The sequence below is a fragment of the Falco biarmicus genome, chromosome 9, assembly GCF_023638135.1.
Source record: "Falco biarmicus isolate bFalBia1 chromosome 9, bFalBia1.pri, whole genome shotgun sequence".
Classification (NCBI taxonomy): Eukaryota; Metazoa; Chordata; class Aves; order Falconiformes; family Falconidae; genus Falco; species Falco biarmicus.
Genome location: NC_079296.1, coordinates 6,643,611 through 6,665,108, shown reverse-complemented (window position 1 = coordinate 6,665,108; position 21,498 = coordinate 6,643,611). Strand labels below are relative to the sequence as shown.

Here is a 21,498-nt window from a genome sequence, read left to right as displayed (position 1 = left end):
AAGAGCGTGGCTTCTTCATCTGCACAACAGACCTCTAATCGGTACTGGCTCTTCAGCAAACACGCGAGGATCAAACCCTAAGAGCAATTTTTTCCATATGACCACACAGCAGCTTGTCACTCTGTGATTTCTGCCTCCAAACTCTTCATTTGGTAGCTCAAAATCAGCATTTATGTCATACGCCACACAAATTGCAGCATTGATCCCTAAAAATAGAGGCCCCACAATCACCATGTGCTCTGTTGTCACTGTCTTTACATCTAGCCCAGAGACAACCTTTATAGTGTGGTCACTATATGGCTGTTGGTTGCCACCCCCACCCCCCCCAGTGTAAACCTACAGGATAGCTTTTAAAGAAACACTAAAAACTGCTAAAAAAGTTGTATTGCCAAGTTGCCAGGTATTCTTTAGATGTACCCATCGTCTGTTTACGATATTAATATGACAAGCTGAGAGGGGCTTCATAGCAACAGATTATTAAAAAACCCCAAAGCTATCCATCAGATATCTACCCATCGGATATCTACCCAGAATTTAAACGTGGTTTTCTTTTTTAAGTTGTTGTCTATTCCAAAGTGTTCACAATGTAACGAGTGTGAATAACTCCACAGCAGAAGTTTTTTCAAGCAGTTCCTTCCGATTGTTTTCCAATAGGAGCTGATTTGGCTCAGGTCTATTCACACGGTGTGGTTTTGTTCCCTAATTGAAGCATCAAGTCAGATTATGCTTCTGAACCCTTACAAGCAGCAAATTAGTCTATTCCAAAAAAATAAAAAATCTCTTAATACTTGCTCAAAAGGTTTGCTTCCATGGCTATGCTTAAGCAGGGCAAGTCTGGAGGCACCTGGCAATAGGCTTTTGCAACTGTAGCCTCCTCTTGACAGTCAAGGAAAGACATTTTCATGCAAGCATAAAATCACAGGACAGTGTGGTGGTGCTCTGCCCAACAGGCATCACAAGGGCCCAGCAGGGCTCAGACCCCGCCAACCAGCGATGCTGACCGCTCCGACAATCTGGCAAGGTACCAGGCAAAGTTTGGCTTCAGATCACTGGTTGCAGTGGAAAAATTAAATTAAAAAAAAAAAAATAAAAAGAAAGATTTTCCCCTCCTCTGCATGCACACCCTGCCTGATGCTGCTGCGGTGCAGGGGAGGAGCAGGCAGCAGCTTGCACCCACACCACCGTGCTCAGTCTGGGTGCTGATCGCTTTGGTGGTGCCTGAGGCCAGGGTGAGGGGACCAGCGCAGGTTGGTATTGCTGGGACAAGAGCCCCACGGGCAGCATCCCACAGAACCCACATTCAAGCCTGCTGGAAAGCCACATTAACCCATAGCCTGCACACTGTGGGAGGCATTTACAGAAAGGGAGGATAGTGTCAGCCTGACCTTCCACTGTCCGGCGTGGAAATGAAAAAAAAAAAACCAATAAAAAAATAACAACCCCCACAAAAGCCCAGCCCAGCCCTCTGAGAAATGAATAGGACAAAATGAATGGATGTCATTGTCTATCATGATCTGCCAGCCCTTTAACTAGAAGTTAATAAAGCTGAGAGGGAGAAAGATGAAACAATGAGCAGTTTTGAAATAACACCCTCATTTTGCATCCGGTGTATTCCAAATAACTGCCTTTCTAGAGCATACACTCAATATCCTGCGCTCCATAGAACAGGCTCAAAAAAGTGATTTTCTCCATCTTCCTCACTGCATTCATTAGGAACCCCTGGAAGAAACCCAAGTCCCCATTTCCCCTTGTCCTCCACCGCTCTTTGGGCACCAGGTAGCCCAGGGCAGGCCCAGCTCTCCCCCACTAGTGCCACCACTCTCCAGGTCCCCAGTTGTCACCACCCAAAGGTCATCCCCGCTGCAGCAGGGCCCAACACACGTGGCCTGATCAGGCCCCCCAGCCTGGCTGGTGTCCCCATCCGCAGCCTGAGGGTCAATGCCCTGCGATCCAGGCTCTGTTTCATGTACAGAATGAGGAAACTGCCGCCTTTTCCTTGGAGAGGAGATGCAGCCTGGAGGGGAGCAGTGTGCAGTCTCCGAAAATGCCTCATAAACCCAAATTAGAGCCTGAAAGGCCGCCAAAGGCTGCCCAGCCTTCACATTTCTTCTTGTGGTCGTGCAGATCTGACCACATACTCAAGCTCCCTATTTTCTTTACTGTTCCATTTAGTGCTGCATTTCCTCCATCCAACTTATCTCCTGATGTCACCGCCTTACCAAGGGCTGATCACACTGTTCCAAGTTTCCTCTCCTCATCCAAATCAAATAATCCACTAATAACCAAGCTAAAGGGCTGGCTTTTTCCTATAGAAGTTATTTTTCAATGACATATGTGTGAACCATAAGGGATAGTTTAAAAACAGATTCTCCCTCATTACAAACTGCGGCACAGCACATCGCGGCGCTGCTCTTTTGTGTCTTCCCGCTCCGCGCTGAACGATGCCGTTTCCTGGCTCTGGTTTCACGTTGATTTATTTCCCTTTCATCTATGGAAAATTAGGAACGAGATCAGCTTCTGCTGGCTGCGCCGCCCACACGAAGATGGATACGCCAGCGTATTGTAAGGGGGACTCTCTCACAGTGGAAAATATGTAGTAAAGTGAAGCTCTTGGCTTAAGTTACACATTTGAAAACTCGCTGTTGGAGCTGCATTGAAGCAAAGTGGAGGTAGTTGCTCAGTTTTTACTCAGCCCTGTATAAATGGGGGCACAGTGTCTGCCTGGGAGGTGTTGGTCCCAATGATCCAGAAAAGCTTTGGGCTTCGTTCCCACCCCTGGCTACAATGGAGGTGGGGGATGCCAAGGGAAAGAGAGGGTCTAGGGAAGGTGGTGAACAGTCAAGAGAGACTTGAGGAGCAGCCAGTCTTGGGACAGAAAAGGAGGCGGCTGCAGGGAAGAAATCCAACCCAAGGTCTCCAAACATTTAGCCATCCGTGATGGTCGAAGAGCAGATGACATTTTGCAGCTCCACCAGCCACTTCACACCACTGCTACAAGGGCAGGGAGAGCAGCCGGGGGCAGCCCCATGCTGCTGCTCTGTGCATTTCCTATCCTTTCCCCTCCTCACTCCCTAAACACTTCCCAAACTCCAGTACAAAACCCCAGGCAAGCCCTCAGACAGCTCCAAAGCCCACTGCTCATTTTGGAAAGCCTCAGCCCACCCCCCCCCAGTCTGGGCTCACTTCCATCACCAAAGGGTGGCTTTTTGCTTCTAGCATCACATCAGGGCTTCCTGCTCCCATCTCACAACAGCTGGAGCTCTTCTGGGTACTAAGGTACCCAAAACTGCACATCCCTTGGTTTTACTCTTTTTTTTTTTCTTTTCTTTTCTTTTCTTTTCTTTCCCTCATAGCTGAATTAACCTGCAAGCTGAGCTGCCATTTTCTCAGCCCCACAGACAGGCTTTTCCATCCCTTGGCTGCCACAACACCAAGATCCACCCTAAGGTTTTACCCTCAGCCCTCCACACCAAGGTGGCTCAGGATCAAGGGGTTTGTATATACAGAGGCTTTTAATCAGGACTTGGAATGTTTTCTGCCCCAGGAGGTAAATCCAGAATCCAGGTTTTATGGATTAAAGGGAATGGGGGGAAAATAAACCTGGCTGCCAAAGTTATCTCAGGATATAAGTGGGATTACATGCTTAGCTGTGGGGATAGCTGCTGACACACTCAGAATTTAACTCAACACCAACTTTTGGTTGGGAAGGAATTTTCTTGTGCTTGGCTGGTGACAAATCACCAAACCGTGGAGCACTGAGCATGACACATCTGCTGGGACCACCTGAGAAGGAAGCTTTTATGCAGGTTCCTATTGCTGTTCCCACCATTGCTGTGAATTTGGCCAGAGCTGCTCAGGAAAGAGCTGGAAATGGAAAGCTGAGCTAGTGTGCACATGCAGGCATAACACCTCTCTCCAAAAAACTGGACTACCTCCTTTGTCAACGTTCACACACCTCCCACCTCCATGCTCCAAAGTATTTCTGCAATTATGTTTCAACACTGCTAATTGCCCATGAAAGATGATTTAGGTTTGGTTTGGTTTTTTTGGGGTTTTATTTTTTTGGTTGTTGGTTTGGGTTTTTTTTTTTAATATTCCTGCAAGAGAACCTCTGTGCAGCATCACATATTCAGCATTCAAAAAGTCTTGCGTTTAAACGCAGAATCCTGCGCAGCCCCCGTAATAAAGCAAACTGGGCACTACCCAAGCTGTTCATCCCAAGAAAGGGAGCTGGGTTTGCACACCTTACGGCCTGAAGAGCAGATGGGACGTGCAGCCCAGAAATGTGGTTATCTGAACAAAACCCATTAAGGACCAGGAACGGATGCAGCGTGGCCGGTGTGGCCAGCAGCAGCTGAGCATCACAGCTCAGATTTCGATATTCTGAGCAGCAAGCTGGAAGAGGGTAAACATCATTTGCAGATAAATTTGCTTATGCAAGGCATCAAAGCCTCAGGAAAACCTTGCTATGTTTGCAGACATTCCAGAGCAGAGAACAGTGCACAAAAGTAATATTCACCACAAATTCTCTCATCTCCCCACACATTTCGCTTCAGTGGCTAAAGCACTGTCTGTTTGAGCAGACGACCTCCTGAACCACAGCCAATATGTGGCTACGTGTGGAGAACAATAAGCCCACGGTTAGAGACTTTTTTCTGTGTTCTTGGAGGGAACAGAAAACACACATACATACAAATACACCAATCCCATCCAATATTCTGCACAACTCATTAGGAATACCCTCTTCCAGCTTCCGTCCCTAGGGCGATGCATTTATTGTGAACATATACATTCGATCCCGCTCTGCTCTTTCAAAGTAAGTAGTACACCTGCACACTGGGGATGTCTGGAGTGGGCTAGGATTTTCCTTTGGGCTTTGGCAAGCAGCCCAGACTGCCTCAAAAAAAAAAAAAAAAAAAAAAAAAAGAAAAAAAAAAAAAAAGAAAAAAAGGCCTCACCATGTGTAAGGAACATGTGTTTCATTTGTTCGTACCTAAATGACAAGGGAATGGGTTGAATGCAAAGTCAACTAAGACACTAACTCTAACTTAGGATGTTATGTTTCTGTGTTGGGTCTACTCTGTCCTCGCTGCAAGGAAAGGCTATGTGCATAAAAAACAAGCTTAGAGAAGTGACAGACTTCAAAGAGTTGTCCCACAAAGATGAGACAGAAGCAATAAAGACCTAAATTTCAAAGAAACAGCTTGATCACTGCCAGGTCAACAAGAACACAAGCCCACCCCCCTGCCTGACCAGTTTGTTGCAGAGCTTAATTCTTCACCATCCTCTTCCTCGGTGCGGTGGTTCTCCCGTGAGTTTGGCTCAGATGAGCCTGTACTTCCTAAAACAGTTTGCTGCAACAATGCAAATCAACCAAGCTTTTTGTCTATAGAAGAGGGATTTTTCCTGTCTCCAGGATTCTGTTCCAGAAATTCACTTTTATGCAAGTAAGGCTAATTGGTGTGTCACCTCCCACACAGAACAAGGTTCCCAAATTAGCGGGGAAGGGGAAACATGCACCGATCCGGGCCGGTGGCACGCTATCATACTCTGTTCTCAATAATCACTTTTCCATATTGCATAGCAATGCTGCCAATGAAGTTCAGCTGGAAGCTTCTCCCCAATAGCATGAGCGTTTGGCTTTCCCCCCATGCTCAAGTTGAGGAAAATCACCTTCCCCAAACATGTCCAGCTCTCCTCTTCAGTACCTTTCTAATGCACTCTGGGTCCCTTTGTTGTGCCTTTTCTGCTCCTGAAGACCTGTCCTGCTGCCTGCTCCCTGCAGACATCCGTGTCCACAACGCCGCTGCAAACCTTGGCATGATGTCACTGGAGAGGAGCAGGTTTCCAGCATTACATCACCCTGTCTGGGCTCGGCCATCAGCCTCCTGCACCTCAGAGTTTCCATGGAAGAAACCAAGCCCCCTCCTTCTTCCTCCCATTATCCAAGGCGGGGGAAGCAAACTACAAATGAAGCCATCAGCCGAAAGAGTAATGACACTACACCTAACAGCATCCATCATGTGTAGCGAGCCTGCCTGGGCTGCTCCCTGCCACCATTTAAATATCAGACTCTGCCAGGTGACTGTCAGGAACAACCAGACACAACTCTGCTCCCCAAACCCCACAATACCTGCGGCGGATGGAAATTCTTTTGTAGGATGAGATTTGCTTTCCAGGACCACTCCGTTTTCCTCCTTAGCAGTTCCAACCATTTACCCCACTCTGCAGGAGGTATCCCAGGCCAGAGTAAGTTGAGCAAGAGCCTACCTGTCCTCTCTGTGGCATGGCCCACGACAGCAGTGACGGAGAGCATGGTATTGCTCAGCATCTCTCCCCAATGACAGTTCCTCTCAGCTCCCACCCAGCATCCCTGCCCCCCCCCACCCCCCCCACCCCCCCCCCCCCGAATGCAAAAGCTCATCCCAACCAACTAGCATGCAGGAGTCCCCAGTAAGGCAACCATCAGGCTCCAAACTGCCTATTTGGACCGTAATAACAAAAAAAATTTTTTATTCCCCACTTTGCCAGCCCCTGGAGCCATGGCACATCACTGCTATTGAAGTGACTATCCAGGAGCAGGCAGGGAAGCCAGCGGTTCCTCAGACCAGGGTGAGGTCCCAAGTCCTTCACCGGCCATTAATCCTGGATTTTAATGCCTAAGTGCCCTATGTCGGCAGCATTCACCGTGCTCTGCTAACAAAATTGTGAGGAGGAACCCCTCCAGAAGAAATCACTGGGGGCTGGATGCCTTTTCCCATTTACCATCCTGCACACAGGCTCACAATGGGTGAGCAGGGCTCCCTGCAAACTGCATCTCACCACCAGGTTCCTCAGGGTGCTCTGATGCTACCAGCGCTTGAGGGACTCAGCCTGTACCTGAGACAATTACACATTAAACAGGCTAAGCGGCATGCTTGCCCACAGGTACTGCACAAATGGGACTGCGCAGTGAAGCATCTATTAAAAAGCCCTTACAGTGACACCAAAAGGGCTAAAACCCCTTTTCTAGGCTAACGGGAGACACCAGCGCTGAGGCCAGGACAGGCAGCCAGGCACACCGCTATTACACACTGCCCGGCTTCCTGGGATTCTGCTTTCTCCCCATCTCCTTCCATGCAGAATCAAAAAAAACCAAACCAAAAGCCTAAAAATAATCTCCTTAACAATGCTGTTAAGGCAACCTGCATCAGAAAACAGTCCGCAAAGAAAAGAGGAGGTCCAAAAATCAGTGTGCAAAGCACTGTGACTCTCCTTTGCTGGTAACAGCTTCATTTAAATCACCTTTTACTCTTCCCTTCTGAGAAGCAATGCAGATACGAAGCCCTGGTATATGCATCTGGGCACATCCTCTGCTGGACGCAGGAATACAGAGTGCTTTGGATAACTACAGCTTCCCCTTAGCACCACCTCACACAAGATCAGCAGGGCATAAGGGCCACTCCACCTTAGTTTTTTTAATTACAGCACACCCCACATGCCCCTGATTGCAGAGGTCGGGGGAGGATTACTCATATTAACTCACACAGGTGTCAAAAAGAACCCCAGACCCCCAGCAGCCAAAGCCCATCAGGCACAAGGTAATGCTGTAAGTTAGAAGCAGCCTCCACCCAAAGGCACCCTTTGCCTTGAGGGTAACACTGCACAGCACCCATCCCGAGGTGAAACGTCTTGCAGGAGGACCCAGGAGGTCTTGACTCTGGACAAACTGCAAGAAGCTCTACGACCATGCAGCTTCCTAGGCTGATGTTTTAACCTGGCGATATTACAAGATAAATGATGCACTGCATAACCGTTAGACATCAATAAAAGTACTTTTATGATCTGTTTGAACAATAAAGCATGTCTACCTGCACGCTGTGTGCTATCAGAGGCCTGAAGGCATTTGATACCAGCAAACTGCAGTAATTACCTACATATGCCAATGCACAGTTTCTTTCAGTTTATGAAATGAAGTTTACCACTGACCAAAAGAACCCATCCCCACCCCACCCCCCAAAATCAAGAAAAGTTAGAAGCATTAAATATGTGTATTTTGTGATCATGACTAATAAGGCTACATCATTACAGGCAACCCTGACCTAGTCACAAATCTTGACTGCAGTCCAGATGGCTAAACTGGCAATTACCCGGCAAATCTAAATGAAAAACAAGAGTTTCAGCTAAGTGTATGCAAACAATTAATCTGATGTTTCCACGCAAACTCTCACTTTCCTTGCTGGCACCTGACAGTGAGAGGTCAGATGAAATGGTGTCAGTTTAGGGTTGAAATGAAACGACCTGAAGCACAGACTTAACTTTTACAAGCTGTTTTGCAATTCTTATTCTGGATCCAGTCCTGCCCCTCCCTCGGTACAGACACACTGATAAAACCAGATGACGTCCCTGGGCACCTGTGTAAGACGATGCTGTGCGTGAGACTTTGCCAACTCGAGCCAAATATCACATTTGGGTTTTGATTAGACTGACTGCATTGCTTGGACTCTAGCACAAATATCTCACTATTAATTGCAAACCCATCCAGAGGAATAATCTTCAATAATTGTAGACATTTTCTAGGCAGCATTGCTCTTCTGGAAGAACCTGGTTCTGTGATTTAATCCATATGTCTCAAGTGCACCGTTTTGCTCAAGAGGATCCCTTTGAAAAAAACAAAAGCTGAAGAAATGACGAGAAAACCAGTGACTAAATGGAGAATTATTAGGAGACTGGGGAAAGCTACAGACATCTTCAATAAAGAACCCTAATGCTGGCTCAGAATGTTTTATTTTCCATCATCTCACACCATGGTATATGCTGGTGGTGTAAAACATTGACTCTTTGCACTCCCTGAAATGCTCTACAGCAAAAGAGGTGAAATCAGATTTGGCAGGACCAGGAAAGCAGGCAGCCAGAACTGTAAATTAGCTTCTTTCAGCAGTCTGCCGAGGAAGGGAAAAATACACGGGAGCATGGATCTGTGGCGCATCTTGACAGAGAAATTCACCTTAGTAAAAAAAACCCAACAACTAATTAATTAAAACAAATTGCTTTTTGAAAGTTAACAAAAACTTAATAAGCACGAGCTCTGCCCAGTTCTTTCCTGACCCTCTGGGCTAAGCCCAGGTCTTACAGAACATGATGGGTTCCATGCCACGCTCATGAGAAGCCTCACTGAACTCAGCGAGGCCATTATGATGGTTTGAAGATATTGGGGACCTTGGTGCTTCCTCCTGTACACAAATAAGTGTTCCCTCACACTTCACACCTCGGCACTGCTGTTTATATTTGCACAAGACCCCCCCAGCAGCAGGAACAGCCAAGACAGCCGTGCCAAAGCAAGCTTGCATCTAGATGTGACTCAGGCATGGATTCAGCCCCGAGGCTCCCATGGTATGTTTGTCCCTGTGAGCTCAGAAGTCTGCAAATTTTGCAGTTACCACCAGTCTGCCTTGCCCCAGCCTCCCACAGTAGTAGACAGAGGCTATGTGTACATGCTTACAGCAGATCTGCCTGCAAGAAGGGGCTCCTAAATTTTTCCACGCTCAAACACCAAAAAAATACCCTAAGATGCACCTACATGTATAGGAACCTATTTTCATTTGTACACCTTTCGCTAAAGCAAAAGCTATTGATAATAATCTTATAACCTCAGAGGTGTCTGAGAAAAATAACATACAGAAACTTTAAAAATCAGAGCACTTTCCAGAGCTGGAAATGCTACAGCCAAGAGCATGGGAAGGGAGGGTGAAAAGCCTGACAATAGTGAAATGAAATCTGGGATTATCAACCGCAGTGATAATTGTTCTTTAAGTGTAAACAAGGCAGAAGATGAAAAGAGAGCTGGCATTTCAACCCAAGAGCAACACAGCACCTGAACGGCCCCAATGTCTCTGCTAAGAGCATTGAAGCGTCTATTCTGCTTTGTCTTGTTGCGCCTTGAAACATTCAACAGCCCTAAGAGCACCTCTGGCACCTTGCCCAGGCTTTCTGGCTCATCCCGGCACAAATTGCTTTCCCTCCATTTCTGGATGTCTTGATTTCACCAGTGGTCTTCAAAAACACAAAGGAGGAAAGAAAATAAAAAGCACCATCCTTTCAGCATCATCAAAACCCCAGCAGCACACCATATCTCAACCCAGGACAAGCTTTGGCACAAACTAACAACAAATAATTTGTCAGCCCCTCAGGGTTTCATGGTGGTGGCAGGATGGTGTCTGCAGGTGTCTGGGACCCTCTCACTTTGCACCATGTTTGGCAGGATCAGAGGAAACCACTTAGTTTTACAGTACCAGCTAGAGCAATGAGACACAGTTACGGCACTCAGCTGGGCAAAATAAGCTCCTCTTGTCTCCAAAGGAGCCAGCAGAAAAGGACATAAAGCTTGAAAAGCAATACAGACATGCACTGAGCTTTTCCACGTATGGGAAAACTAATATCATCTACACCAATACCAGACACCGCTGCGAACCAATGTTATTTCCAGAGGGTCAAAACACCAGTTACCTTGTGGGACAGTGCTGCAAGATTTTAAACAGGTGAACCAAGTATAATTTACATCAAATGGACTTGCCTGTTGTTAGGGTGTCCTCTGCAATTTTACCAAAACACCCACACCACAATTTTAATGATGCCATGGCCAGCTCTGCCAGCCAGGTGCACACTGTCAGCACAGCAGCCTCACGCAATAGCCTCTTCCTGACAGATCAGAAGACAAAATGGGATATCTAGCAGAAATATGAAATATGTCACCATCTGGGACTTTGGCAAGATCTGAACAAATTTCATTTTGTTCATCAGCCCATCGCTGTGAAGCGCTGGTCTACAGAGTAATGCTGAGCAGTAGAACAGGGCTGGACCACACAATACTGCAAGAACTAAACTTCTTTCCATGGGACTACATGAGATGCTTCAAAAGACCATCACAAAGGGGTGAAGTTCACCTAATGCAGCCCAGAGACAGTAACATTTACCTGCCACAGACACTGTGCAGCACTTTCCACGCATAAAGATCCTCCAGCTGTGGGTTATGGGATTTCTCAGTTCACTGCTGTAATACAGACTCTTCCAGGACTGAAACGCAGCCCAGTGACCTTACTGAGCCAGGGTCTGAACTTTGTTTCAACCCACATCTGCTAACCCAGAACTTCTCCAGCCCAGAGCCAGCTGAACTGCTTTTCCACCAGACCACCATGGCATACAGCAGGTTGGAAAAAGCCACCCCATGGGGAGGTACCATCCCTGTGGTCCTGGGACACGGTGGCCAAATGGATTATGTGAGCTTCATGCCGTTGTGGCTAAAGATGTCAGAATTTTGTCAGGCTTTGGTTAGGGGTGGGAAAGAGACCATATGCAAGGCTGACTGCTCACTGTGAGGGAAGGAGCAAGCCCCAAGGAGTTAGATGCTGTCCCCTGACCCCAGTGACAACTTGCGCATGGAGCAGAAATTCCTTGGCATGAGCATCCTCCACGGATGATCTCAGATGAAAGCCCACAAAGCACCCCAATAGCCTACAGCCAAGTTTGATGGGCGCAATGTGCAGCAGAAGCATACTTACAACAGCCAAGTAAACCCTCGGGCAGGCAAAGTGTTGGCCTGACAGTTGCTCAACTTATTCTCGGCTCTTCTTACACCAGCACAGGCTACCAGGGATCAGCCCAAGCAAAGGCTGACAGCTCAGCTCTGGGATCCACACCCTGCTGCCAGCAGGGACGGGCTCACAGCTCCAGTTTCTCGTTACCCATGCAAGAACTGATAGGGTCCTGCACAAAAAGGTGACTCCTGCAATGACCACAGGCACGAGGCAGCTCCTGAGGCGCATCGCTGCAGAGTGGAGGCAGGAGCAGGGTCATCACATCCCTGGGATTTTTTGGAAAGTCTCCCTGGGTTTCAAGCAGAAGATGCTTTGCTTTCTGGGAAAGGGACTTTCCCAAACTTCATCCTCTCTCTGTTCCTACGCCTAATCATTAGACTGTGCTAGGACTTTGTTTCTAATGCATGTTTAAAAAAAGCACATCAAAAGAAACAGTTAATCCCTCTAAAAATGAGATAACATTCACATGTCTTCTAACTTCCTTCCAGCACTGCTACAGCCACAGGAACGCTGCTTACTACAGCCTGCAAGCGGAGAGAAAGTGTTTATCCCGCACCATGGGCTATTTCTTTTCTCCCCTTCCCCTGCAAAAAGCCCTTTGCTGTCTCACAACAGCATCCTCTCAGTCACAGCTTGAAGCCGGCCACCACTTCCCAACCCCGGCGTGAGAGCCTGTCCTGACATTTGTAAACTTCTGTTTTGAACAACAGCTCAGCACAAAACTTAACTTGTATAACCTAGGCTCCGGGCTTGGCCCCTTTTCAAACCTACCCAGCATTCCCCCAGCCGTACAGAGAGATCCACACAGCCTCCAAACTAATTGAATTTTAATGAGAGGAAGTAGGGGGTTTTTTCCACTGGAAGAATGTTGTGCTAGAGAAATATTTTGAAACTTCTCTAACCTTCCCTGCCAGGCTTTTTCTGCAGCAGAGCACGAGCAAGGGAGTCCCCATCGGGGCACTCGAGGGATGAATGCAGCAGGGCTGCTCCACTTGCGACCCCAGCTAGACCCCCGAGCTTGAATAATTACAATTTTCAAAACAAAACAAAAAGCGTTTGGGGTTTTATTTGATTTCAGCCCTGACAAGGAAGAGTGAACTCCCACTACTTACAGCTCTCGCTGATTCGTGCTGAGGCACAGCCCGTCCCAGCCCTCCCATCCCACTCCCAGCTAAACTGGGTTATTTTCATTTCCAGCAAAAAAAGCAACAAACATGTAAAAGCCGGGCAACTCCACAGGTCCCAAAAAGACCTGGGGAACATCTTCTTAGCTAAGGTTTGCAGAGCAGTCGCCTGCAGGATGCAACGGCTTCATCTCTCATCATTGTGCATTCAGTCCAAAAATTATCAGCTTTCCAGGAAAACCTAACTTTAACAGTTTACACACATTTCCCACTGTTTTGAGCCACAATTTTCCCCTATAGAGAAATGGGTTTGCTTGGTTCTGCTTAGGCTTGCAGAAAGAAGAAAGGAAGGGCCAGAGGAAATAAAGTTGCTGAGATATGAAGGAAATTAGGTTATAGTCCACTGCCTTCATGAAACCTATTAATTACATTCATGTAAAGCTGCCGGCATCTTGATTAGCCTGTGTGTGGATATGCCGAAAACCCTCTTTGCCTGATGAGCATTACAAAAGAAAAAAGGGCAAATACCAGAACTAGAGGTGGCTTTTTATATACATGCTGCACAGCATCAGTACATAAAAGATAGAGGAAAAAACATGCTTGGTAATTGTCCAGTTCTCTGTAAGCGCCTGCAATGATCTTGTAACTACATCCCGTACCCAGGACGGGCTCCAGTGGAGGGGAACACCTGCTCTGTTTTACCCCACCTCCCAGGACTGAGGAGGTTTCATAAGCCCTCTGAGCTGGTACCTCCCAGATAAGTCCTTTTCAGCAGGGGAGCTGTGGCCAGCCCCATGGGATGGGCTGACAGCAGAGCTGGGAGAGCTCTGCCACCCGTAAATGTGCATCCCCTTGCCTGGCAGGGGGATCAGCGGTCCTAAATTCAGGTGAGTGATAAAAGCCACCCCGGAACATCTCAAGCTTCAGGAGCAGTTTTGGAAACGGTGTTACTTTGCAAAAGGAAGTAGTCTAAAGTGCAGGTTTCTTATCCAGTTTGGAGGTGCTACAAGATCTCTAAGTGGCTCCCCAATTTATATAACAACTCCACTTAAAATAAGGCAACCAGTGCTGAAATTTTTGGCAGAATGTCCCACACTTGCAAAAGACACTCCAGTGGCCATTAAACCCAGCTTTTACTTTCCGTTTTAATTGTTAAACTTCCCAGGGAATGTCTATTAATTGAATACAATTTAGAGATTCAGCTCTAACTCTGTAACTGGGATTTTGGCAGCAAGGGTCAGCCCATGCATTCTTGCTCTGTTTACAGCAGACCAGCTCCCAGATGTTGGTAATGCTAAACAGACTGGAACCCTCCTCCCGAGCAACAGCAAAATGCAGACAAGAGCTGGCTTCGCTATGGCTGTAATTATCCACTGATAAGAGACGTTCCCCATCCCTTGCTGGGTCAGGGAGGCCCATGAGATACAGCTCTTCCTCCACATAAATGCAATAAAAGTAAGGAGATGGAGATTAATAGGTCTGAGTTTACACTTCACTGCACTGGCGCTGATTTCAGGGAAGCAATTCTACCTTGCAAGAAAGACCAGAGACAAGATTCTTATATACTTGAAAGCCTCAGAAGTGCAGCAGACCACAGAAGTTGAGATTGCTAGTGAAATATATGTATTAAACTAGTTGCTGAACTATGGGAAGACTACCATATGTACCTTGTCTATAAATAATCCTCTCTCTCTTTGCTTAAATCAGAAGAGCTCATGGGAACATGCCACCCATCACGATTTTGGTTTGCTTTTTAAAAGCAGTTGCCGCGTGGGAGGTGACAGGGCTGCCAAACAAGCTGTCGAGGAGAGTCCCCTTATGTCATGGTGCAAGAAACCAAGAATCAATGGCCAAGGCATGGGAAAAGAGCAAATTCCAACAGCCCCAGGGAGAGCTGTGACTTGCAGGGGAGCTTCTTTCCTCAGCCTTCATTTACTGCCCCTGCAACTTTATCCAGATCATAACACAGGGATGAATGAAAACCTCACGAGCCCTTCCCATGCTAAATGAGCCGAGAGCACAACAGCTACAGACCTACAAAATCCCAGGGCAGGAGCTGGTCTAGAACCAGTGCAAGGGCATAAAAGCAGAGGAGCTCACTCCAGTCAGTCATCTGGCCCACTGCTTTCATCACTACTGCAGAAAATATTTACCTAGTCAAAACAAAAACTAAAAATAAAATAATATTATAAAATTCAGATTACATACCATGGTGTTCTGTTACGCAAAAATCCAATACTAGTTTCAAAAGATGAGCTGTAAATACCTCATCAGCCAGAACCCAGCTCATCATCTCTGTGGAACATCTTCAGACCTGCTCATTGTCATGACTTACCTCAAAGACTTCCTCATCCAATATCCTTGTTCCAAATACAATGATGCCATTGACGTCAATGATGGGATGGTCACTTCGGTCCAAGAACTTGGTTATCTTCTTTTTACAGTCCAGAATCAAGGTGACATTTTTCTTCTGCACGCTGATAGCTACTCTGTGCCACCTAGAAGAATACAGTCCACAAATGTATTAAACAGAGCCTTGGGCTTTCAAGAACAAGGTAATGACTGCACAACAGTGAAGCTTTCATAAAGCGATATTCTGCAAACCTTCATGCCAGCCATCGTCTGCAAACATGTGAAAATCATCCTTGGGCAGACCCTAAAGATTGCATTAGAAATAGAAAGGCTGTATTGACAGATGATGCCATTCACTTCTCATCCCTCCAAAACAGGTAGGAGGGTGCCAGTTCTGGCTTCAACAAGAGGCAGAAGAAAGAAACCACACCAGTAACTCCCTGCCTATCCCCCTCTTTCCACCCTCCTTAAGTCCTGCAAAAAATTCAGTGTGGATTTTGCAAGACAAACTGATTTCTTAAGGCCCTTTGCAGCACAAGTCAGCAGTACTCCTGCCTCTCCACAAGTGTCAAGACAATTTGTACTGACCGGTGATTCACACCTTTTATACGTGCAGCATATATTCACCGGAGGGCAAAGCTCAAAAATGGGACACTGGGCAGCAGTCAAGTGTGTATGTACATTTATATATGCACGACTCCTATTTTACACAGTTTGCAACATGCTGGCATTGACATAAACAAAGTACCGTTTTTTTTTCCTTTGTGCACAAAATTTCACTTACTTGCCATCTGCTAGGTTAATGCCTCTAAAGAGAGGATAGTCTTCTGGGCCTGGCTTTCCTGTATGGTCTTCATACAGGAATACAGGAGATCTACCCAACTCCACACCAATTTGCTGGATCCCTTGCTCATTGTAAATTGAGATCAAGAAGGACTGACCTCCTTTCTTCGCTTTTACAGTGGTTAGAATGGAGAAGTCCTCTGGGAATGGGGAAGCTGGAGTGGAAAAGCAAAGAGGTTAGTCAGGTTTTCCTTGAAAATTAAACCTTACAGAAACAGTCCCGTTGTCTAATAACCCATGGGGAGACCTCTGGTTTCTCTCTCCAGATGCATGCACATCTGCAACCCTAAGAATTTATACAGGGTGGCATCTTAGTTGCCAGGTGAAGATCTGGCTTTCCCCCAAAGCCTGTTGTGATACAGGGTTGGGATGAGCTGCAACCCCAAGCAGACTGCACCAGCAAAGCTGGTGTAGAGCAGTGTCCTCCAAGGTCTACCTGCTCTAATGGCACGTTACAAACCCAAGCACAGAACTCAGCATCTCTAAGGATCATTCGTTTATGATAAGAAAACCTTTTTCCAGCCCTTACTGCGACCTGGCACAGTGCCAAAAGCCATCCCACATTTGAACTTGTGAGCAAAGGATGGCAAGGGGTCTAGTGTTTTGGGATCAGCCCATAGAGCTGGGGAAAGAGACATTCTGAAAAAGCTGTCCATTTACATCTGTATTATTTGCACCTAAGCCTTCCTTAGTATGCTCTAGAGCTTTTTATGAGACATGGCAAAAAACTTTTTGTCGTATACCATGAGGTTCCCAAATTAACTTAAGATGTCAGAGGGATGGAGGAAATTAAGCATCCTGTGCCATTTAGGCACACACAATATTGAAGGGTTTTATTTAAGGAGTAGGGAAGTTGCATCAGGTTTTGCCTATTCCAGACAAGAACAGAGCATTCTGTGGCTTTGGCTTTCAGCGGTGGTGCAGACACAAGAATCTGAACACAGAAATAAATCTGGCAAATAATTTGTCTGCCTATTAAAAAGCACGTAACAAATTTCCCAGCTTTTTCTCCACTCAGGAAAGCAACTCTGTCTGATGTCAGGTGATTCCTGTCTGTAGTTTGGCAAGGTTTGGAGGATTAAAGCAAATAAAGTACGGAGCGGTACTGTCAGTACAGAGGCAAAGCTCTGTGCAGCAGAAGGGTCAATCCCCTGCAACACCAGACAAATACATTTTAAATTTCAGGTCAATATGGGCATCAAGTCACACCCTGTGCAGCATATAACTCCCCTGCTTGGGTTTTCGCTGCCATTCGGACTGGAAAGACAAACCCAAATGGAAAAGCCTGGATGAATATCCCAAACAGAACATCTTAAAAACACCAGAAGTATTGGTAAGGGAGCTTTCTTGAGCAAATTATTGGAAACGGCACCCATTGAAACAGAGGGTACACACAGCCCATAACCTCCTCGATGCTGGATGTCAGCAGCGTGAGACTTGAAGGCTATCTTTCCTTTAAGGTCCAGGCTTTCAAAAACAAGGATTGCATTGTACCCCTGGGTATCGGCTTGAGAAATCTTAAACCATGGCAGGGCAGAGTAAAGTGGGGCAGCCCCGCCACGGGCGCAGTGGGGTGTGTGCCGGGACTGTCCACATGTGTGGCAGCCGGCAGCACGCAGGGAAGGGAACACCACAATGGAGCAGTTTTAAACTGCAGATGCAGAGCTGCATAAACCACAAAAAAATGTCAAGCTCAGTGCCCACAAGCTTCAAATAGATCCCCTTTAACCCTTTCAGGCTTTTCTTAGATGGTATCCCAAGGCTGCATCAGGGATTTTGACCCAGGGAGGGGACCAGGAAGATGGGAGCAGGGAATTCTTCCAACCACAGCAAAGCTAGCGAGTTCAAACGCTAAGAGGCCAAGAGCTTTCCTCTTTTGCCTGGGAGTTGCTTTAACTTTTGTTAACAAACCAGTGTTTTAAATGCCTCTAGCTGCCTAGCACAGGGCTGCATCACCCGGTGGTGGAGGAGGCAGGAGGCACGGGCAGGCTGGGTTGCATCAAACCACAGCACTGCTACAAACAGCTTGTGCAAACAGCAGAAACCGAGGGAGATCTCTGAGGATACCTACAGAGACACACACTGTTTGCACTGACTTAATATTCCTCACCTTAGTTAAATAACATTTGGAAAGAAGCACAAAGCAGTATCCTGAATAGAGGACTCGCAGGCAGTAATTAAATGCCATGATTATAGCCTGATTTCCCCCTAGGACACAGACCCAGATATTTTGCAAATGCAGGCATCTGATTATTGTGCCTCCCATAGGATGCACTGAGCTTTATCTCCCTCTTGCCGTATACAAATCCTCCTGTAGAGCTGAATCAAGACCATACGCCTTCCTGGTTCCAATTACAAGCTACAGTTTTGGGCCTTTTATGTAAAATAGTTCATGTCCAAAATTTCATTATGAATCCACAATACAGTACCTTTCAACTTGGACAAGCTGCCAACTCATTAAAAAGCTGCTTTTAAATTTTTTTTCATTATTATTAAAATGTCTCCATGGTGATGTGAGTTTCTCAACCCAAATAACCATAATGGATGAATTATAGCTGACATTACTCTGTTACTGCTCTGCTGTCCTGGCAAAATAACAATGCCTTCACTGTCATAGCCAGAAATGACCCAGGCTATTGAATGATGTATGAAAACACATCCACACAGACAGCGATACTAATAAATACATCATAATAAATATATGAAGCACATAGAAATTGACCCAAATCCCCTTAAAGACAATGGAGACACCCCCCCACCCCAACAAAGGGTTTGGGATTAAGCCCTTATATTTGATTCACTTCAAATGAGCTCATGCTGGGAGATGTGGCACATCCATCACTGAACGGCACTGCACCAATGCTGAATTTGGCTCAGCATCACTCTTTTACCCCATGGCCAAATCCTTTCAAATTCACTACACTCAGCCTCCTGCAAGGCAGCAAAGGGTTAAGACTCCAATTTCGCAGATGGAGCCACAGAAATTGCTGAGGAGGTGCAGGGTGGGCACAGATCCCTCCATCCCACGTGGCTCCCTGCACAGCACACCGATGTCACTAGCTTCACTCGAGCAGACTGCATCTGTGCTATGCCCCAATATGCAAACCAGTAGAGCCAGGCTGAGTTCCTTCTTTCCTAAGGACCACAACCAGGGATAAAAAGCTTTGGTACAATCTCATGGTCTTCAAAATAGGAAGAAGGTTCCAGCTGTCCCTAACCCAGATTCTGCAGGTGTATCCCAACACAGCCCAAAATAAAGAGCCCTGCTGCTGATCTGGGCAGAACAGGAAAGCTTTAGCTGCTTAAATAGCAAAAAATCAGCAAAAACAATGAGCTGATCCAGTTCCTGACACAAACACAAAGTGGATCTGCTGTGCGAGATGGTATCATTTCCAGAGCCACTTTTCAAAGGAAACAGCTCTTCAACAGTGTCACCAACTTCTGGCCTTTTTCTTCATCTGAGAAGACTCTCAGTTTTGGATTGGCTTGTTTTCCTCAGAGATGACTGTTCAAGCTATAATAGAGATTTTTGAGCTCTTTTTAAACATGTGTATACATATATATATATGCAGACACCCACAAGCAGTGTGGAGAATACAGAGTTTGCTAGAAGAATGCAAATGACATTTTGCTGGCTGCCACTGAAAACTTTGCCTTTCTTGCCTCCGCTGGAAGAGCATGGTTTTTGCTGGGAAGCAGAACTTTAGGGAGCAAGGACAAAGAGCATCTCAGCAGATTTTCTCACTCTTGTGAGCTTGAAAAAACAGACAAGCTTTCTAAAATATATATATAGATATATCTTGCTTTGCTGGCTGTGGCTGTGGCAGCAGAATGCAAAGCCCATAAAATTACCATCTTAGAAAAGCACTGACTTCTAATTAGCACAAAATATTATGTGCAGTGTACATTTGCCTAGGGTGCTCTATAGCAGAGAGGGAAAGTTATGCTACAACCCACCCGCCTGTTAACACGAAATCACTAAAACCACATTTCCCCTGGTACATTGCACTGCAATTACTCTGTTATCTTTATCTCCTCTCTCATTCATTTGGTGGTGTGAGCTGAAGTCACATCTAGTTATGGAGATGTACTGAGAAAACATCTGTTGATCTGATGGAAAACACTGGGGGTTCTTCACTTCATTCTTGCCTTCCATCTCCTTAGCAAGCAGCAGAACAGACTCAATGACTTTGGAAGTCTCTGGAGACAGGGCTTCTTCAACCACCCTGTGGTTGTCCAGATGATGAAATGATTGAAAAGTTGCTTGATGACACCAGGGAAACACCATCCAGATCTTCTCACCCAAGGAAGACAGTAGATGCAAACTGAAAACTCGGTGAGGACATGCAAGTAGGAAGATGGGACAAACCCAAGAAAATCTACAATGCTGAGTCCTCCCCCGTGACCACGATTCAGTTCTTCACGCTGTTTTGTGTTAACCTTTGTCACAAGGGGTATCATCCAGTCTCTTTTTTATGACAATTAGCCAGAATACTCTATCCTTTTTTTTTTTATGTATCTTGAGGTCACCACTGTTAGCTGGTTTCCATAACACAATTGGCTACAGCAATACTGGAAAGCTCTCGAATCCACTACAGCTGTATGTTCCCAGCTGGAACCATTTCTTCAAGTGCTTCTGAGCCTGAAGATACCAGCTGGGCTAACACTTGGAGTCATTTCAGACACACAGAAAGAGCACACAAAAGCTGTTCAACACATGCTGGGGAGGTTGGGCTGATCTTGCCTTGGGACAGAAGGATGGGCTCAGAGGCCACTGCAGGGCACTTGCAGCCTGTCCTTGGGACAAATATTCCCCATATCCACAGGGCACAGCCCTCTGGGATGTGAAGGTACAGCCTGGCAGAGGGGTGCAGCTGGACACTTGATGTATTATCTATGGTCAGAAAAGACTGTCCTGCCTTGGGCAGCAATAAAAACAAATACACTGTTCTGCACATGCTGAAACAGGGCTAAAAAAAAAAAAAAAAAGCAAGCAGGTCCTTTGCTAAGGGTTGACCAGGTGACAAAGGGCTACCAGCCCACAGCTGATCTCATCTTCATGTCAGACTCTCAGTTTGTATGCAAGACACAGGGCATGCTCCTGCTCACCACGGAGTAAATATAATTCACCTGCTAATTGTCACAGCAGGGTAATAATGAAGTCTGAAAATAACCTCAGTAATAACACATGCAATGAAAGAAACAGAGGACTGGAAGATGCAAGCGCATCGGCAGTTCACCTCCGAGTCCTCATTTAGGCCATTGACAGCCTGGGTCTGATAGATACAGCAAGTTAATTAAAAAGAATTGGTAGTGGCATGCCACATTACCTCTGATTTAGCTAATGCATTTTATGTCATTAATTCTTTCACAAACACCAAAGGAGAATGCATGCACCTGCTTTGCTTAAGTTACTGCTTCACAGATGAGTTACATGCAGCATCTTTCTGCCTTGTTGCTAAACCTCTCTCAGCAAAGGCGCTTTTCTCACCAAACCCAGAAAATCCCACCATGCCTAGTCCCAGCACCCTTGCACCCTCCCCTGTAAATCAGGGATACAGCAGTGCTCCTGTATGGCTTTGGAAGGAAGAATTCTGATGTTGACT

The 21,498-nt window shown here is 46.3% G+C and overlaps 1 protein-coding gene across 2 annotated transcripts in view; it reads right to left on the bottom strand.

Annotated features, from left to right (window-relative positions):
* Window positions 1–21,498, bottom strand: part of COL5A1 (collagen type V alpha 1 chain) — a 160,400-nt gene that overhangs the window by 99,841 nt on the left and 39,061 nt on the right. For both annotated transcript variants that reach the window (XM_056351721.1, XM_056351722.1), the window contains exons 3-4: window positions 15,834–16,047; window positions 15,033–15,195 (exon numbers count right to left, since the gene is read on the bottom strand). In XM_056351721.1, coding sequence (XP_056207696.1) covers window positions 15,033–15,195; window positions 15,834–16,047 — 377 coding nt within the window. The remainder of the gene's footprint in view (window positions 1–15,032; window positions 15,196–15,833; window positions 16,048–21,498) is intronic.